General features: G+C 38.9%; 1 protein-coding gene across 3 annotated transcripts in view; it reads right to left on the bottom strand.

Moving 5' to 3' along the window:
* The window catches only part of LOC118215408 (membrane-spanning 4-domains subfamily A member 4A-like), a 50,680-nt gene that overhangs the window by 9,934 nt on the left and 27,029 nt on the right, over positions 1 to 13,717 (bottom strand). Inside the window, exons 6-8 of one of the 3 annotated variants that reach the window (XM_035396202.1) lie at positions 5,822 to 5,935; positions 5,143 to 5,220; positions 4,524 to 4,615 (exon numbers count right to left, since the gene is read on the bottom strand). In XM_035396202.1, the coding sequence (XP_035252093.1) occupies positions 4,529 to 4,615; positions 5,143 to 5,220; positions 5,822 to 5,935 (279 nt within the window). In that variant the 3' untranslated portion in view covers positions 4,524 to 4,528. Of the gene's footprint in view, positions 1 to 4,216; positions 4,616 to 5,142; positions 5,221 to 5,821; positions 5,936 to 13,717 lie in introns of those variants that run through there. The other 2 variants (XM_035396188.1, XM_035396220.1) reach the window with 2 other exon arrangements.

The raw sequence follows: 13,717 nt of genomic DNA, 5'->3' as shown, positions 1-13,717 counted from the left end.
GCCACTATCCTGCGCTGTGTATAAAAGCTTTGAGTAATGAATCCTTTTTCCATACAGTTCAGAGGAACGGTTCAATGCTCTAGGACAGCTTCGCTTTGCCATCACTACATGATGCTATCGAGTCAGCATGTACCAAAATCTCTAAGGAATATTTCCTGTTGAATTCATGCCACAAAGAAGTCAAGCTGTTCTGGAGGGAGAAGGGGGTCCTACCTGGTGCCAGATAGGTGTACGTAATAAAGCAGCCACTGCATATATGTACGCTAGCACACTTAGAGACTACAGCTCACAAATAACAACCAAAGGAAGAGTACATAGTTCAGACAAAACTGAGAAAATTCACACAACCAAAAAAATACATACATAAATAAATGGTGGAACCATTCCTTGAATCAAGAGCTTGTCAGAGCTAAAAGATAGATTTAGATATTTTAAAAAAAAATCTTTAAGAAGTCTCAAGAGGTTATGTTTTCATAGTCTTAAACTTTTCCGCCTTTGCTACACCCTCCCCTCCCCCCCCCCCCCCCCCTTCAGACACCCACCAGCACACCAAGAGATCAATTCCACAGGAAACACTGATATGTATTTTGAAGAGTAGGCACCGGCAGGTGTTTTGGTCCAAACACTGGTTAACACTATGGTATTTTTGTAATGTTTGAAGCGTCACTACCCGCCTTTTCGTAGTCTTTCGGTCGCTGAAGAAAAAAAAAGTGACACTTTTGACAGTGTGACCTTCGCGCACTGCAAGTCATCCAACCACCTCAGAAAGGAGCAAGCACGGAGCGCGCGGCCTAGGCTCTTTTTGAAAATAAATATGTGGACGCGACAGTATGGTTTTGAAAGCGCATTTAGGCAGAAATATTTAGAAAGTTTAACATTTTAAATTTATGGATTTAATATATAGGCCATATACAGTATATATATAATTTTTTATTTCATTTTAATTATTATTTTTTATTATGGTGTGGCGGCAAGGATTTTGCCATGGCGTCACGCCACGGCAATACCTTACCAATGGAAATGTTGGGATGTGCAAATAGTTTGGATTAAAGATGAAATTAAATCAAATAAAAACTGCTTTATTTATTTTGCTTAAAAATTTAAATAACTTCAATATATGACTGATTTCGATTGTTCCCATTCAGTGAATACAGATCAATAGTGACTGGTTGGCTCCCCCTGCACACATTGATATTTAATACAGTATTTTACAATAATGTCTAACTGTTTTGTGGAGTGGCTTGCTTTGGAGAAACAATTCATTTTGAAGTTCATTGATGAAAATAAAAAGTATATAACATACTAGTCACATTTCAGTATCTTTCATTGATAACTTAAGTTTGTAAATCCACTGAAATGATAGGACCTTATTCTACTTAGCATTATTAGCTGGAGTTATGTACAGTTAAGAAAACTATTATCAGCAAGATGAAAAATATACCCATAAAATCTAGAAACAAATGAAAAAACAAACAAAAAGAAAACACCCAATTCACTGGGCTTTAGTAAAAGGCAGAGGAAAAGAAACAAAAAAACAGCAGAATACTTTCCAGCTTAGAACTGGGTCAGGAGATTACTCGCCCCCCCGGAGTACCGGAAGACTCCTAACTGAGAAATGATAATGGCAAAGTTCTAGCCAATACTGGCAACATTTGACATTGAGTGAGCAGTGACAACATATTGCATATATCACAAGCATTCGTTTCAAGCATAAGTAACTTTCATTTTTATGGGTGGACACATAACCAAATAAAAGCCTGATTTGTACATATAGCTTTGAAGGAGTTTCCATTGAATTGATGCCAATGCTGATTGCAAACATACGTATGAATGAATTCAATTCACACAGCTTTTTCGTGGTAGGAGTGCTTTCTACCCCACTTTGATTGCTAGTTCCATTTTAACTTTCGTTTGATGGGCCAGATTTGCTTGTGACACATAAACCAATCTATTCATTGACAATTTTAATGACTGAGAGACCTCATTGACTCCCCAGATCATTACAAAACATATGAAAAGTTCAGTCAGCATACATAAGCATTTGGGTACTAAGCATTACCTAAAAAGTATAAATGCTATTCCTTTTATTGAGAGTATTTCCCCACTCCAGTCATTTGCACCACTCCAAGTCCTAAACTGAGCAGTTTGCATGGATTAATCAGAAACAATCCGAAATGAAAACTGTGTGCATTGACACTTACTGATACATCAAAACGAGGGAACACACAATAACTTGCACATTTGAGCTGGAAACGGCTCAAACAACTCCTCATCAGGATATTGACCGGACCTGCCACTAAATACTAGAAAAGAAATACAGTATCACTCCCCCACATTTATTCACATTTTACCTTTATTATGCTCATTTGAGTCTTCTTCGTCATTATAATACAAAATCAACTTCTCAAAATAATACACACAATAGTGTCCACAAACCAAACGTCAAACTGAAAAACAATGTCTAAGGAGTAAGCTTCTTACCTTTCACAATCGAGCCTAGAAAGGTTTAAGGGTGTAAGCTTCTCACTGCTAGAAATGAGCACAGAAACCACACAGTAAACGTTGTGGACGCAGCCATAGACCCTCCTCTTCCAGCAAAACTTAGTTTCAGACCACCATGATTTCCTGTCTATCGTCAGTCACATGGTATCTTATCGGAGAACGCAAAGTGTACGTGCTGTTCAAGACTGTGCCCCTCTTAGACAAATCAGGTCGCTCTGTCCAGAAAACAATGCGAGTGAATAGCCTAATTAGAGAGTAATTTCACTCACACACACACACCACACACCACACACCACACATCACACACCACACACCACACACCACACACACACACACACACACACACACACACACACACACAAACACACACACACATTCACTACTCAATTCATGAAGCACTGTCAACCCCACAACCACCACTAAGCAATAGTATCTTGATTCCAAATTAAAATACAAAGCTTACATAATCCTTGCCTATTAAATAATAGGCAAATGGCAAGGCAAAATATGAACAACCCCATGTGAGTTTCAGTCAGCAGGTTAACTATCAAATATGAGATGTAGCCACTTAAGACGTTGATATTCTTTATTTGAGCAGATGGAGATGATGAACTCAAGGTTGGAGAAAAACCAACAACAGGGAAACAGAACAGATCAGTAGCAGTCAATCACTCACTCCTACATTTACATTCTGCAGACTTGGACTTTTGCATAATAAACACTTAAGACTTGTTAAAATATTTTCAGTATGATTGTCAGTAGCTAAATCTTTATTTCATTTATGCAGCCCATGTGATCAAGAATGAGTTCAATTAGAAGGGTTCTCTCCTAATGACATCAGCTGAGTCATAGTCATATAACACATTAAGTTGTTGGATGTCCAGACTATTCAGATACACCTACTTAGATCACGTAAAAAATTAACAATGTGACTGTTTTACCTCAAGAATATGCCAAAGCCTTTGGCAAGAGTAGGAGGCATATGAATTGAGAACAGGATTATCGCAAGGCCAGCAGTTATGCTGCTGATGATATTCATTCCAAGTGCTCCTTTTACCTGCAGAAAAGGCCAGGATGTCATATAATGCACATATATAATTTTAAACAGACGGGTGACAAATTAAAGGAAAAACCACAATAAAGTGTCTAAGTAAGGTGTTGGGCCACCATGAGCCGCCAGAGCAGCTTTAATGCGCCTTAGCATAGATTCTACGTTTAGCATAGCGAAGTCTCTGGAACTCCACTGGAGGGACAGAAAACCATTCTTTCAATAGAAATTCCCTCATTTAGTGTTTTGATGATAGTGGTGGAGAGTGCTGTCTAACACATCGGTCCAAAATCTCCATAGGTGTTCAATTAGTCTTGTGTTCCTGTAATATGCCACGATGCATTTCCCTCAGCCTATATAACAAAACAGTTATAATTTAGAAATACAAACACTGAAATTTATTCAGTTGTGTCCTATTTCAAGAAAATCGTTTTGCAATTTGTGATTTCATAATCTTTATGAGATTAGGTTGCTGCTGGTACAGAAATCAATGCTGTTATGCTGGATACGTCGCCGCTGGCCAACAGCGTAGCAGTAGTACATAGTAAAAACACGGCCATTCAAGAGTTAGAACAATACAGACACAGGTGGTTGGCTAATGACACACCCAGCGCTGGCCTCATGTGGCTCTAAAATATTGACCTGCTAACCCAAACAGCTGTTTTCCTCCAAGCAGCTTTTCAGTATAGGAACAGATGTTGTGTCGAAAATACAAAAATACATATTAGCCATCCTAACTGTAAGGAGGCCCTGCTTTATATAATTGGTAATATACATAACAAGATTTTTTGTAAAATACATGATGCCGCTGATAAAAAAAAAAATGTATAATGGAATGTTATGAAAGGTGATAAAGACAAAGTAGCTAATCTATGTCTGCTATTTATATGGAAAATAGGAAGATTATTTATTGTCTTGAAGGTCTTGTAGGATTGAAAGAGAGACAAACATCTATACAAACATGCCCACTGATCTCTTTCAAGGAAGGACTTCATCATATTGAGGAGGCTTCTCTGTTTGCATGCTGCCCATCACAGTTTGGCCCAAAATGGGTGAAATTGTCGTCTTTAGAAAGGAAAAAGAGAAGGAACGATAAAGGTTAATAAAGAAAAATCACTTTACACTAATGCCAGCAGGAAGTGTTTCTGCACGACAGCAGTTTGAGTTCAACAGTGGAGAGGACATACCTGTCTGATACAGTACATTGTACATTCAGTCTGTATTTTGTATTTAGTCTTGAGTCTGCGTATGTTTTTTTATGTAGTATGACTGTTAACTTAGGTTTCCATCCAACAAGAGACCAGAAAATGAAATCAACCATCTTGCTGCCAGCCTTTAACTTTGCTGTAACTTTAGAATAATTTTATACTGAAACACCATCTCTGTATTTTCAAGCATCACCATTATATTCACATCAGCACATCTAGATATTATGTGAAATGCTTGGGGAAAAACATCCAGAGGAAGAGCAGTAGAATAGTCTTAAAACCAAGGATAAAACAAGATAAAAACTGAAAAGGCCAATCACCCAAGCATAAGATGTGAGATCCATTATCTGTGGTATACAGGTAGTGAGATAACAGAGTTATTACCTGATAAGTATTTGGTGCTGTGCTGAGAAGATTTTCTGATGCAACTTGATTGCTTGTGGGTGCCATATATACCACTTGCTATAATAATAAAAAAAAAACATGAAAAACTTACATCAACAAATTTTCATCATATATAGAGTACTTAAGCAGCTGCAAAAGAAGTGTGATGCTCTCTCTATTAGATAAAGCTCACAATAGCAATGTCATACACTTCAGAATTAAGCTACAGGTAGTTGATGCATGGACATCACAATCCAGGAGTATGTGCTCCCAACCACTGTTGCCCTTTATTGATAATATCTTTCTCAGAGTTCAATGTGACATCACTTTAGACACGGTTACTCATGAAACACCAGCAAGCAGAGCTTTCAGCGAACATACCCCAACAATCACCACTCTTTCATAATCACTGAGGTCCTGTCTACTGGCCTGCCCAGCATTTTTGTACATGATCCTGAAACTGCTGGGATGTTAACTGTTTTATTAACTCAAGGCACACATGCGGAAATAATACGGAGACACCTGCTTTCAGTATATGTTGTGATTGCCATTTATCCATGTTTTTAGCCACTAACTGTATTTTCATTCTTGCAGTTGTAATGGTTCTCTGGACCCATCATTCACAGACCGATGCAGCACTCTGCTGAACAAGGCAGCCAGATTGTAATGTAGATCTCACCTCTGTGGAGCAGTCACACACTGCTCTGCAGGCGAATGCTGACACACAGATGGAGATGATGAACTCCAGGATGGAGAAAACCAGCAGCACTCCTGTCATCCCCTGTGACCTGGTCTGTGAAAAGAGAAATGGAGAACAGATCAGTGGCAGACATCATTCATTCCTACATTTAGCTACATTCTGCAGATTTGGACTTGTGCATCTTTATTTGTTTTGCTTACAGAGCCGTGTGGTCACCAGTGAGTTTAGTTACAATCAGAAAGATTCCCTCTAATATCCAGACTATCCAGAAACGCATACTTAGATCATTGTAAAAATAAAAAAATGTGACTGTTTTACCTGAAGCGCACATCGAGTGTCATCGGAGTAGGGAAATGACTCCTCAACTGCCATAGCAGTAATATCTCTTCATAATAACAAAGTCCAGAGAGAAAGGATTATTGCAATGCCAGCAGTGATGGTGCTGATGATGTTCATCCAAGTGCTCCTCTCACCTGCAAAAAAAGTCGGGATTTATATAATGCTCATTAAGTATATAGTATATATAATGTTGATTTACACACTATATAACCAAAATATCTGGACACCCCTTGGTCTGGGGCTGTTTGTCATGGTTTGGGCTAGGCCCCTTAGTTCCAATGAAGGCCAAATCTTAATGCTACAGCATAAAATCACATTCTAGATGATTCTGTGCTTCACCACCAGTTTGGGGAAGGCCCTGTTTCCGCATGAAAATGCCTCCAAGCACACTGCGATGTCCATATGTAAAAATGGTTGTTGAGAATGATGTGGAAGAACTTGACTGGCCTGCACAGAGCCCTGACCTCAACCCCCTGTGAGCCAGGCCTAAGTGCCCGACCTCACTAATGCTCTTCTGGCTGAATGGAAGCAAATCTGCAATAGATGCAGCAATGCTTCAACATCCAGTACAAAGATGGGGGGTTATAACTTAAGAGGAAAGTTTAATCTAAAAAAAAACGTGTTCGTACTAGTCTGAAGAGTATGTGTATTTCGATTTGTGGGGTGAATTTGCGGAATGGTTTAGATATTGAACCCAAGCAAAGTATAAATATAAACCAGTTCAAGAAGATGTACAAAAAAATATTTTGAGAGGTACAGGGAGGAGGAATGAGGAAGGGGCCTTGTTTCTCTCAGGACTAGAGATGCTCGTTATTGATGATGTTGTTGTTTTTTTTTTTCTATGAGATTGTTGGGACATGCTGGATGGGCACCTGCACGATGATTATGAATGTGTACATTTGATAAACATTAAGGTAATTATTTAAGTTGTATATGATGACTTGAAGGTAATTATTTATGCGTATATATGATAAACAAGAAGTTCACCATTTAAGTTATAGAAAAGGGGTAGGATCTTAAAAGTGTATACTTCTACCTACTACTTTTCGGACATGTAATATTTATTTATTTGTTTATGGAGAATTGGCTTTAACATGTTTACTGTTCATTTTATTGGTCCATTCTTTTTTTGTGTGTTTGTTTTCTTATTTATTATTTGTTACATGTTCAAAATAAAAAGAAGAGTGGAGGTTGTTATAACAGCAAAGGGTGGACACCAACTGCATATTAATTCCCATAATTTTGAATTAAATGTTGGATGTCGGCGTCCACATACTCTTGACCATGTAATGTGTGTATACATATATCTCATAAGAAACACGTTTCAACGTACAAAAAATGCCAAGTTACTCACACATACAAGACATACACCGTCTATAACTCATTCATTCAGACTGCCAAAAGTGACTTGAAAGAATTGAGGAAATATTGGGTAGCATTGCTTTGGAATACATCGTATTTCATTTCGGTGAGGCAAGATAGCCTATATTGTTTGTAGTACTGTAACTTGGTGTCATTTTGATATCAATACTTTTAATGGCAGACATGGGTTTTGGCAGTCTGAATGAATGATTTAGCAACCGGTGATAGACGGTGTATGTCTTGTATGTGTGAGTAACTTGGCATTTTGGTACGTTGAAAACGTGTTTTTTATGAGATATCATTTCTTTTTGCAAAGCGTTTATTTTGAGAGTGAGAAATGCGAAGTGACCCTGTAAGAAACAGTTGTGGATTATGGCTATCCTTGTGTGAATTTGTACAGTCTGATGAGCGTGTACCGTTTAGGAGTTTCGGTGTGCAATATATGTAAAACAGTGGCTGTGACAAAGGGTGCGATGGCGTAAGTGTAAACGCATCGGAAACGCAGGTGAATATGGCCAGTGTATGTACTCATGGATTTGACGGCCATCCAACAAGCCTTGATTGACGAAAAGAATCAGCAAGCCCATAGAATTAGAGCTCCTTAGGTCGCAACTTGTGTATCCTTCTGTCCAGCTCTGTTGTCTGTTATTTCGTGGAGATGCGCTTTTAGTGTTTGTAAGGTTTATAAGGCATTTTGATGGGCTTATCTGCAGGTAGGAATCCTCTTCGCTGTTTTGCTAAGCTAGAACGGAAAACTTGATAGTGGAGAATAGGAGCAGACGCATATGTCCCAGCAGGCTTTGCATATGAGAAAATAACAGCAGTGTGAGAGAAATTAGGATTAGGAGAAATTATGAAATTGCATAAGTTGAAACAATATGTTTTTAGCAGAATGGGCATGTAGGTGAAGGTTGACATGATCACAGACTATAGTGCGAAGTAAATGAAGTGACCATGAGCGAGCTTAGTTTCCTTATCGAACGTATATATAACAGTCTGTATAAAGTATTAGTTGTTAAAGCGGAGGGTTAAGTAGCGTGTGAAGTCTATTGCACTGATGTGCTTTTCTCATGTTCAGTAGTAGTTATAATTATGAGTGAGTCATGATTTTAAATGTAATGTTTCAATGGGGAGTTGTAGAACGTACATATGTAGTAATTGTTTGTATGTGGCTAGATAGAGAACAGGGCGAGGTAACATGAATGTAGAAACGTGGCATTTGCTGATAAGAAGGTTTTGTATCGGTAGCCAAGTGAAGAAATTATCTGCCTGAGGGCGAGGCGGGATTCAATCCTTGAACCGGAGGCTTTACCAGTCTGTGACTTTGTTATGCAGCACCATGACATAGCTACGCATGCGTGAAATATCATTAGCAAACCTGTCCGTGATTTTAAAGAAGAACACAGGCCAGTAAGCACAGAAGAGCTCCCGTTGAATCCATATGGCTTTGCAATATTGTAGCCGGTTAATAACTGAACGTGCAGACGGTACGTCATAATGCAGTGTATACAGTTCAGTGAACGGCGGGTAGATATGGTGCAAAAGCAAAAATTGAGAAGTAGTAGACAATTATTAGTGAGGGTAAAAGCAGGTTAAAGAAACATGTTCCTAGCTGGGTTTGAACCTAAGACCCCATGATCCCAAAACTGTAACCTTGCCCACAGGCAGACTAGCTGTTTAAACTGGAAATGTTTCAGAGTAAAAAGGTATGGGTATTTTGCGTGTGTATGCAAGTTTTTGATTGGGTCGTGTAGGTGAAGATTTGGTTGGTGTCGGTAAAATGTCCAATGGGGAGACATGTTGTTAGTGGGATAGGCAGCAGGAAAAATAAGCATGAGAAGAAGAAGAAGAAGGAGAGAACACAAAATCCCTTAGTTTGGGGCTTTATTGTGTGGACATGTGAAGTTGTTTATGAAATCTGTCTGTTGAAATGGGGTCAGAAATGTATAGAATTTAATGTTTTTAAGGGCTGAGTGTCTGTGGCTGTTGTGTTATTTCTGTGGGGAACCCTGAAGAGTGCCAAACTCTCGGTGCTGTATAGGTATGGGGCATGCCCCCGCCAAGGCGTAACTTGGCAGGATGGCATACCTGCCATCCAAATAATACAGAATGTGTACTTCAGAGAACTTCTGCTGAAAACATTAGGGAAACTGACTACAGTTGAAAAGCTGTCATCATGAGAAACTGATGTAATTGGCCAAATTTGAATGACCATATTCTCTTCAGATTGTAAGATGAAAACACAGGCCAAGTTACATCAAATAACTAGGAAACATTGGGTAGTATTGCTTTGGATTAGGGTTTGTTTAATTTTGTGCAAGGTAAGATAGGCAGTATTGTTTGTTGTACTTGGACCTCATTTGATATCAGTACTTTTAATGGCAGGGCCTAGATTTTGCATGTTTTAATTAATGACTTATAGACAGTGCTTTGTATGCCTGAGTAACCTGCCATTTTTGTACATTGAAAATATGTTTTTGTTGAGATTCTGGTCGACCTTGCACAGCAAGAGGACTAAACAATCAGGGCTCAAATTCCTGTTCATATAAATACACATGAAATGTAATGTCAACATCAAATATGAAAGTTTCTCGTCTGAAACAACACTACACCCACACCCATAAGATGTCACAACTGGAAGTTTAGAATTGTTTGCCAGTGAAGTTGGTGTGACTGTGCTCTTAGGATTGATGTGTTTGAGGACATCTTGTGTAGATAACATCACAGCATGTTCCATGACCACTTCCCAAAATAAATATTTACAGTCAGGCGGCTCTTGAAATGATAAATCAGGGCTAATTAAATCTGTCAGTAAATATCTGAATGGTCACATCCAGTCAGTGATCAGAACTCACCAGGCATTTGTTTCAGTTTGTTGTTCGCAGCAACACTCAGAGCTCCTGAGGAAATGTACTGAGGGGGAGATCAAAAAAAGGGAAATGAACTCACTTGAGTTGGGGAACTTTGTGTCCTCAGTCCTCAAATTCACCCACTGCTTTAGTAAGCATATATGAAAAAGAAATATTCTGCAGAGAAAGACACTACTAACAGCGAAATACGACATTATTTGCATGTTTTAGAATGCATTTTATTCCAGTCACAATTTCTGAACCAGGATAAATTGGCAATCAATCCAGGCATGAAGTGTAAAAATCGCACTTAAATCAAGCTGAAGATCGATTGTCACCTGACTAATGAACACCCTGGGACTGAAGCACAATCATCTAATAGAGGATCAGTGTTTTGTCCACATTGTTTATACCTAATAACCCAATACAGTTCAGCAAAAAAAATTTTAAGCAGGACGATTGTAATGAAAGAACTTACAATAAGCGCTCCCCAGAAAACAATCCCAGAGTAAACACCAATGCTGTCAGCATAGACGGCCATTGTGATGCCAATAATATGTTCAGCACTCCAATCATTATTTGCACTGTCTGTAAAAGACAAAAAACAACAAAAATGTTACCAGCTTGTGTCTGCGTTTAGATATTGCAAGACACTGAATTTTAACAGCAGTGTCTCCTAATGTCAGTGTCTTTCTTATAGAGCTTTTCCACAGACAGTCTGGGAATTGCTGCTGCTTGCAGGTCCCTCTCCAGAGGGAGAGAATGGCTAAATGCAAGAGTAGAGCAATGATCTTACCCCCAGTGCCTTTGGATCTCCTTTCAGAAACTTTCCCATGCAGAGGAAACATGTGAGGTAGTGCAGAAAGCTGGTGCAGTAGGACCACTTTGCTGAGGTACACCTGGGTGACGACCACAAATCCACTAGCTGCTGAGCTGGCCATTTTACAAGTAGTGCCTCTGTGGGAAAGAGGTGGATAAAGGAAGTGGAGGTATAGTTTTACATTACATGATCATCACCAAGTTTGATTTCGCAAGTAATATTTACATTTGGTAATTAAAAATTGTGGTCTGTCCATTTCTCTACACATCATTGTAAATGAGGTTATACCATTTCAAAAAATGTACTGAGACAAATCTAATCTTCTAAATCTATCTACTCTTAGTCTGACGATAATTATCAAGGGCAGAATTGAATATTTATAATAATAATAATAATAATAATAATAATAATAATAATAATAATACCTCAGATTTATATAGCGCTTTTTTGAGTACTCAATGTTAACTCATTTAGTATAGCCAACATGTATTCTTGCTCGAAACCAAAACTTTGCTCTGACTTGACTGCAGATTTGATTTTATAGACTAACATAATTATCCAAGAAATCTGATGAAACTTTTTTTTTTTTACTTTGAAACTGGAGTGGCTACCAGAAGAGGCTTAATCTATAACCATAGCAGTGCTGCAGGAAGTGGTGTTGGTGGGCCAGCAGGGGGCAATCTTCCCTCTGCTTGAATAAATGCTCCAGTGAAGTGATGGGACACTATGCTGTAGGAGATGCTGTCTTTTTGATGAGACGAAAAACTGATGTCCCTGACTCACCGGGTCATTAAAGATCCCATGATACTTGTAAAGAGTAAATTGGCCTAAATTCTCCAACTTGCCATCTAATAATTCCCTGATATAATTGGTTAAAAAAATGTTATCTCCCTCTCAACCTCGGCTAATGTGTGGTGAGCGTTCTGGCGCACAATGGCTGCCGTGCGTCACGCAGGTGGGTGCTACACATTGGTGGTGGTTGAGTTCCCCCTCATCATTGTAAAGCACTTTGAGTGTCTGAAAAAAGCGCAATATAAATGCAATGATTCATTCAATCATAACATTTTCAAGGTAAAAATCCTGCATAGTGTTCCTTTAAAACACAGGGGTGTCAAACTGAATCGCAAGGGAGCAGCAATGTCTGCGGTTTTTGAGTTTTCCTTTCAACCAGACCGCCAATTAAGGCTTGAGAACCACGGTGTGTAGCCAACCAATGACTTGTGCCGAGAACACCCCAAAAACTAGCAGACACTGCGGCCCTCCAGACTGGAGTTTTACACCTGTTAACAACATAGGAGATGTATTTAAGAACTATAGATGAATTACATTTACCCGCGCTACCAGCAGGGAAAGCCTACCACTGACTCCGGTGAAAGAGAGTCGAAAGTAGAAATGTATTATGAACAATTCATAGTTTAATATGGCCGTCATTTAAGGGTGATTTAGTCGTGGCACATTCGTTACCGTATTTTGCGAGTAAGAAGATAGGCAGTTTACATGTTTACATGCTACTTCAAGGTGTTGTTAGCTATTATGTCAAAGAAATATAATGTATTTCAGAGCGAATTTCTTTGGCAGTCGCTGGCTGGATTAACATTAATTGTAAATGTTTATTACGCTCTGGTGGTTATGCCACTTCACATAGCTGGCTAAACCAAGGATATGTTTACAAGACAAAATTATTTAAAACCATCTTTTGACACATCTTGCACCTCTCCTTATAACATCTACCATTTCCCTAGGTGTTGTGGTGTCCAAATAAACGAATAACACAAAACGTTATACATCTACATAAATAACACGACAAAATCTTAACAGTTAGGCCAACGAAAAAATGAATTGTTCGGAAGCAAGACTGTCCGCTGGGGACAAAATGTTATGAAACACTGTCAGGGATAATGCGCATACCAAGTGGCAGTCATGGATTTCGTCTTCGTTAACAAAAGCAACCTTAAAATTACGCCCCATCACTTTAAGTGTTCATCAACCGTTATAATGCAGAAACACCTTCTCAAAAATTACGCAATAGTGTAGCCTACATGAACCAGCCTCAAATTGAAAACGATGTTTAAGGAGTAAGCTTCTTACCGTTCAAATGAGCCCAGAAATTTTTAATGAGCAAGCTTCTTACTGTTAAAATCAGCCCAGGAACTACGCAGTAAATATCCAACGTGAACGCACCATAGACCACTGAACTGTTCATTGCCCGGGACCCTAGCCATAGACCCTCCTCTTCCAGGAAAGCGTTGCTCCAGACAGATCACCCCCATAGTTCCCCGTTTATTCTTGGTCGCATGGTATCTTGTGCAAGATTACTTCCTGTGGGAGACTAAGAAATATACAAAACTGTTCGCACACAGCAGAGACATATGCATATGAAAGAAATATCGACTCGCTCTGTCCAGAAAAAGACGCACATGAGTAATTAACAGACATTCACTTTTCGGGGTTTCTAGTATTATTTCATTTTTACCGTGTTTTAGCTATATATGGCCCCAAACAGTT

Source organism: Anguilla anguilla, chromosome 1 (genome assembly GCF_013347855.1).
Source record: "Anguilla anguilla isolate fAngAng1 chromosome 1, fAngAng1.pri, whole genome shotgun sequence".
Lineage (NCBI taxonomy): Eukaryota > Metazoa > Chordata > Actinopteri > Anguilliformes > Anguillidae > Anguilla > Anguilla anguilla.
This window is presented reverse-complemented; position numbering and strand designations above follow the sequence as displayed.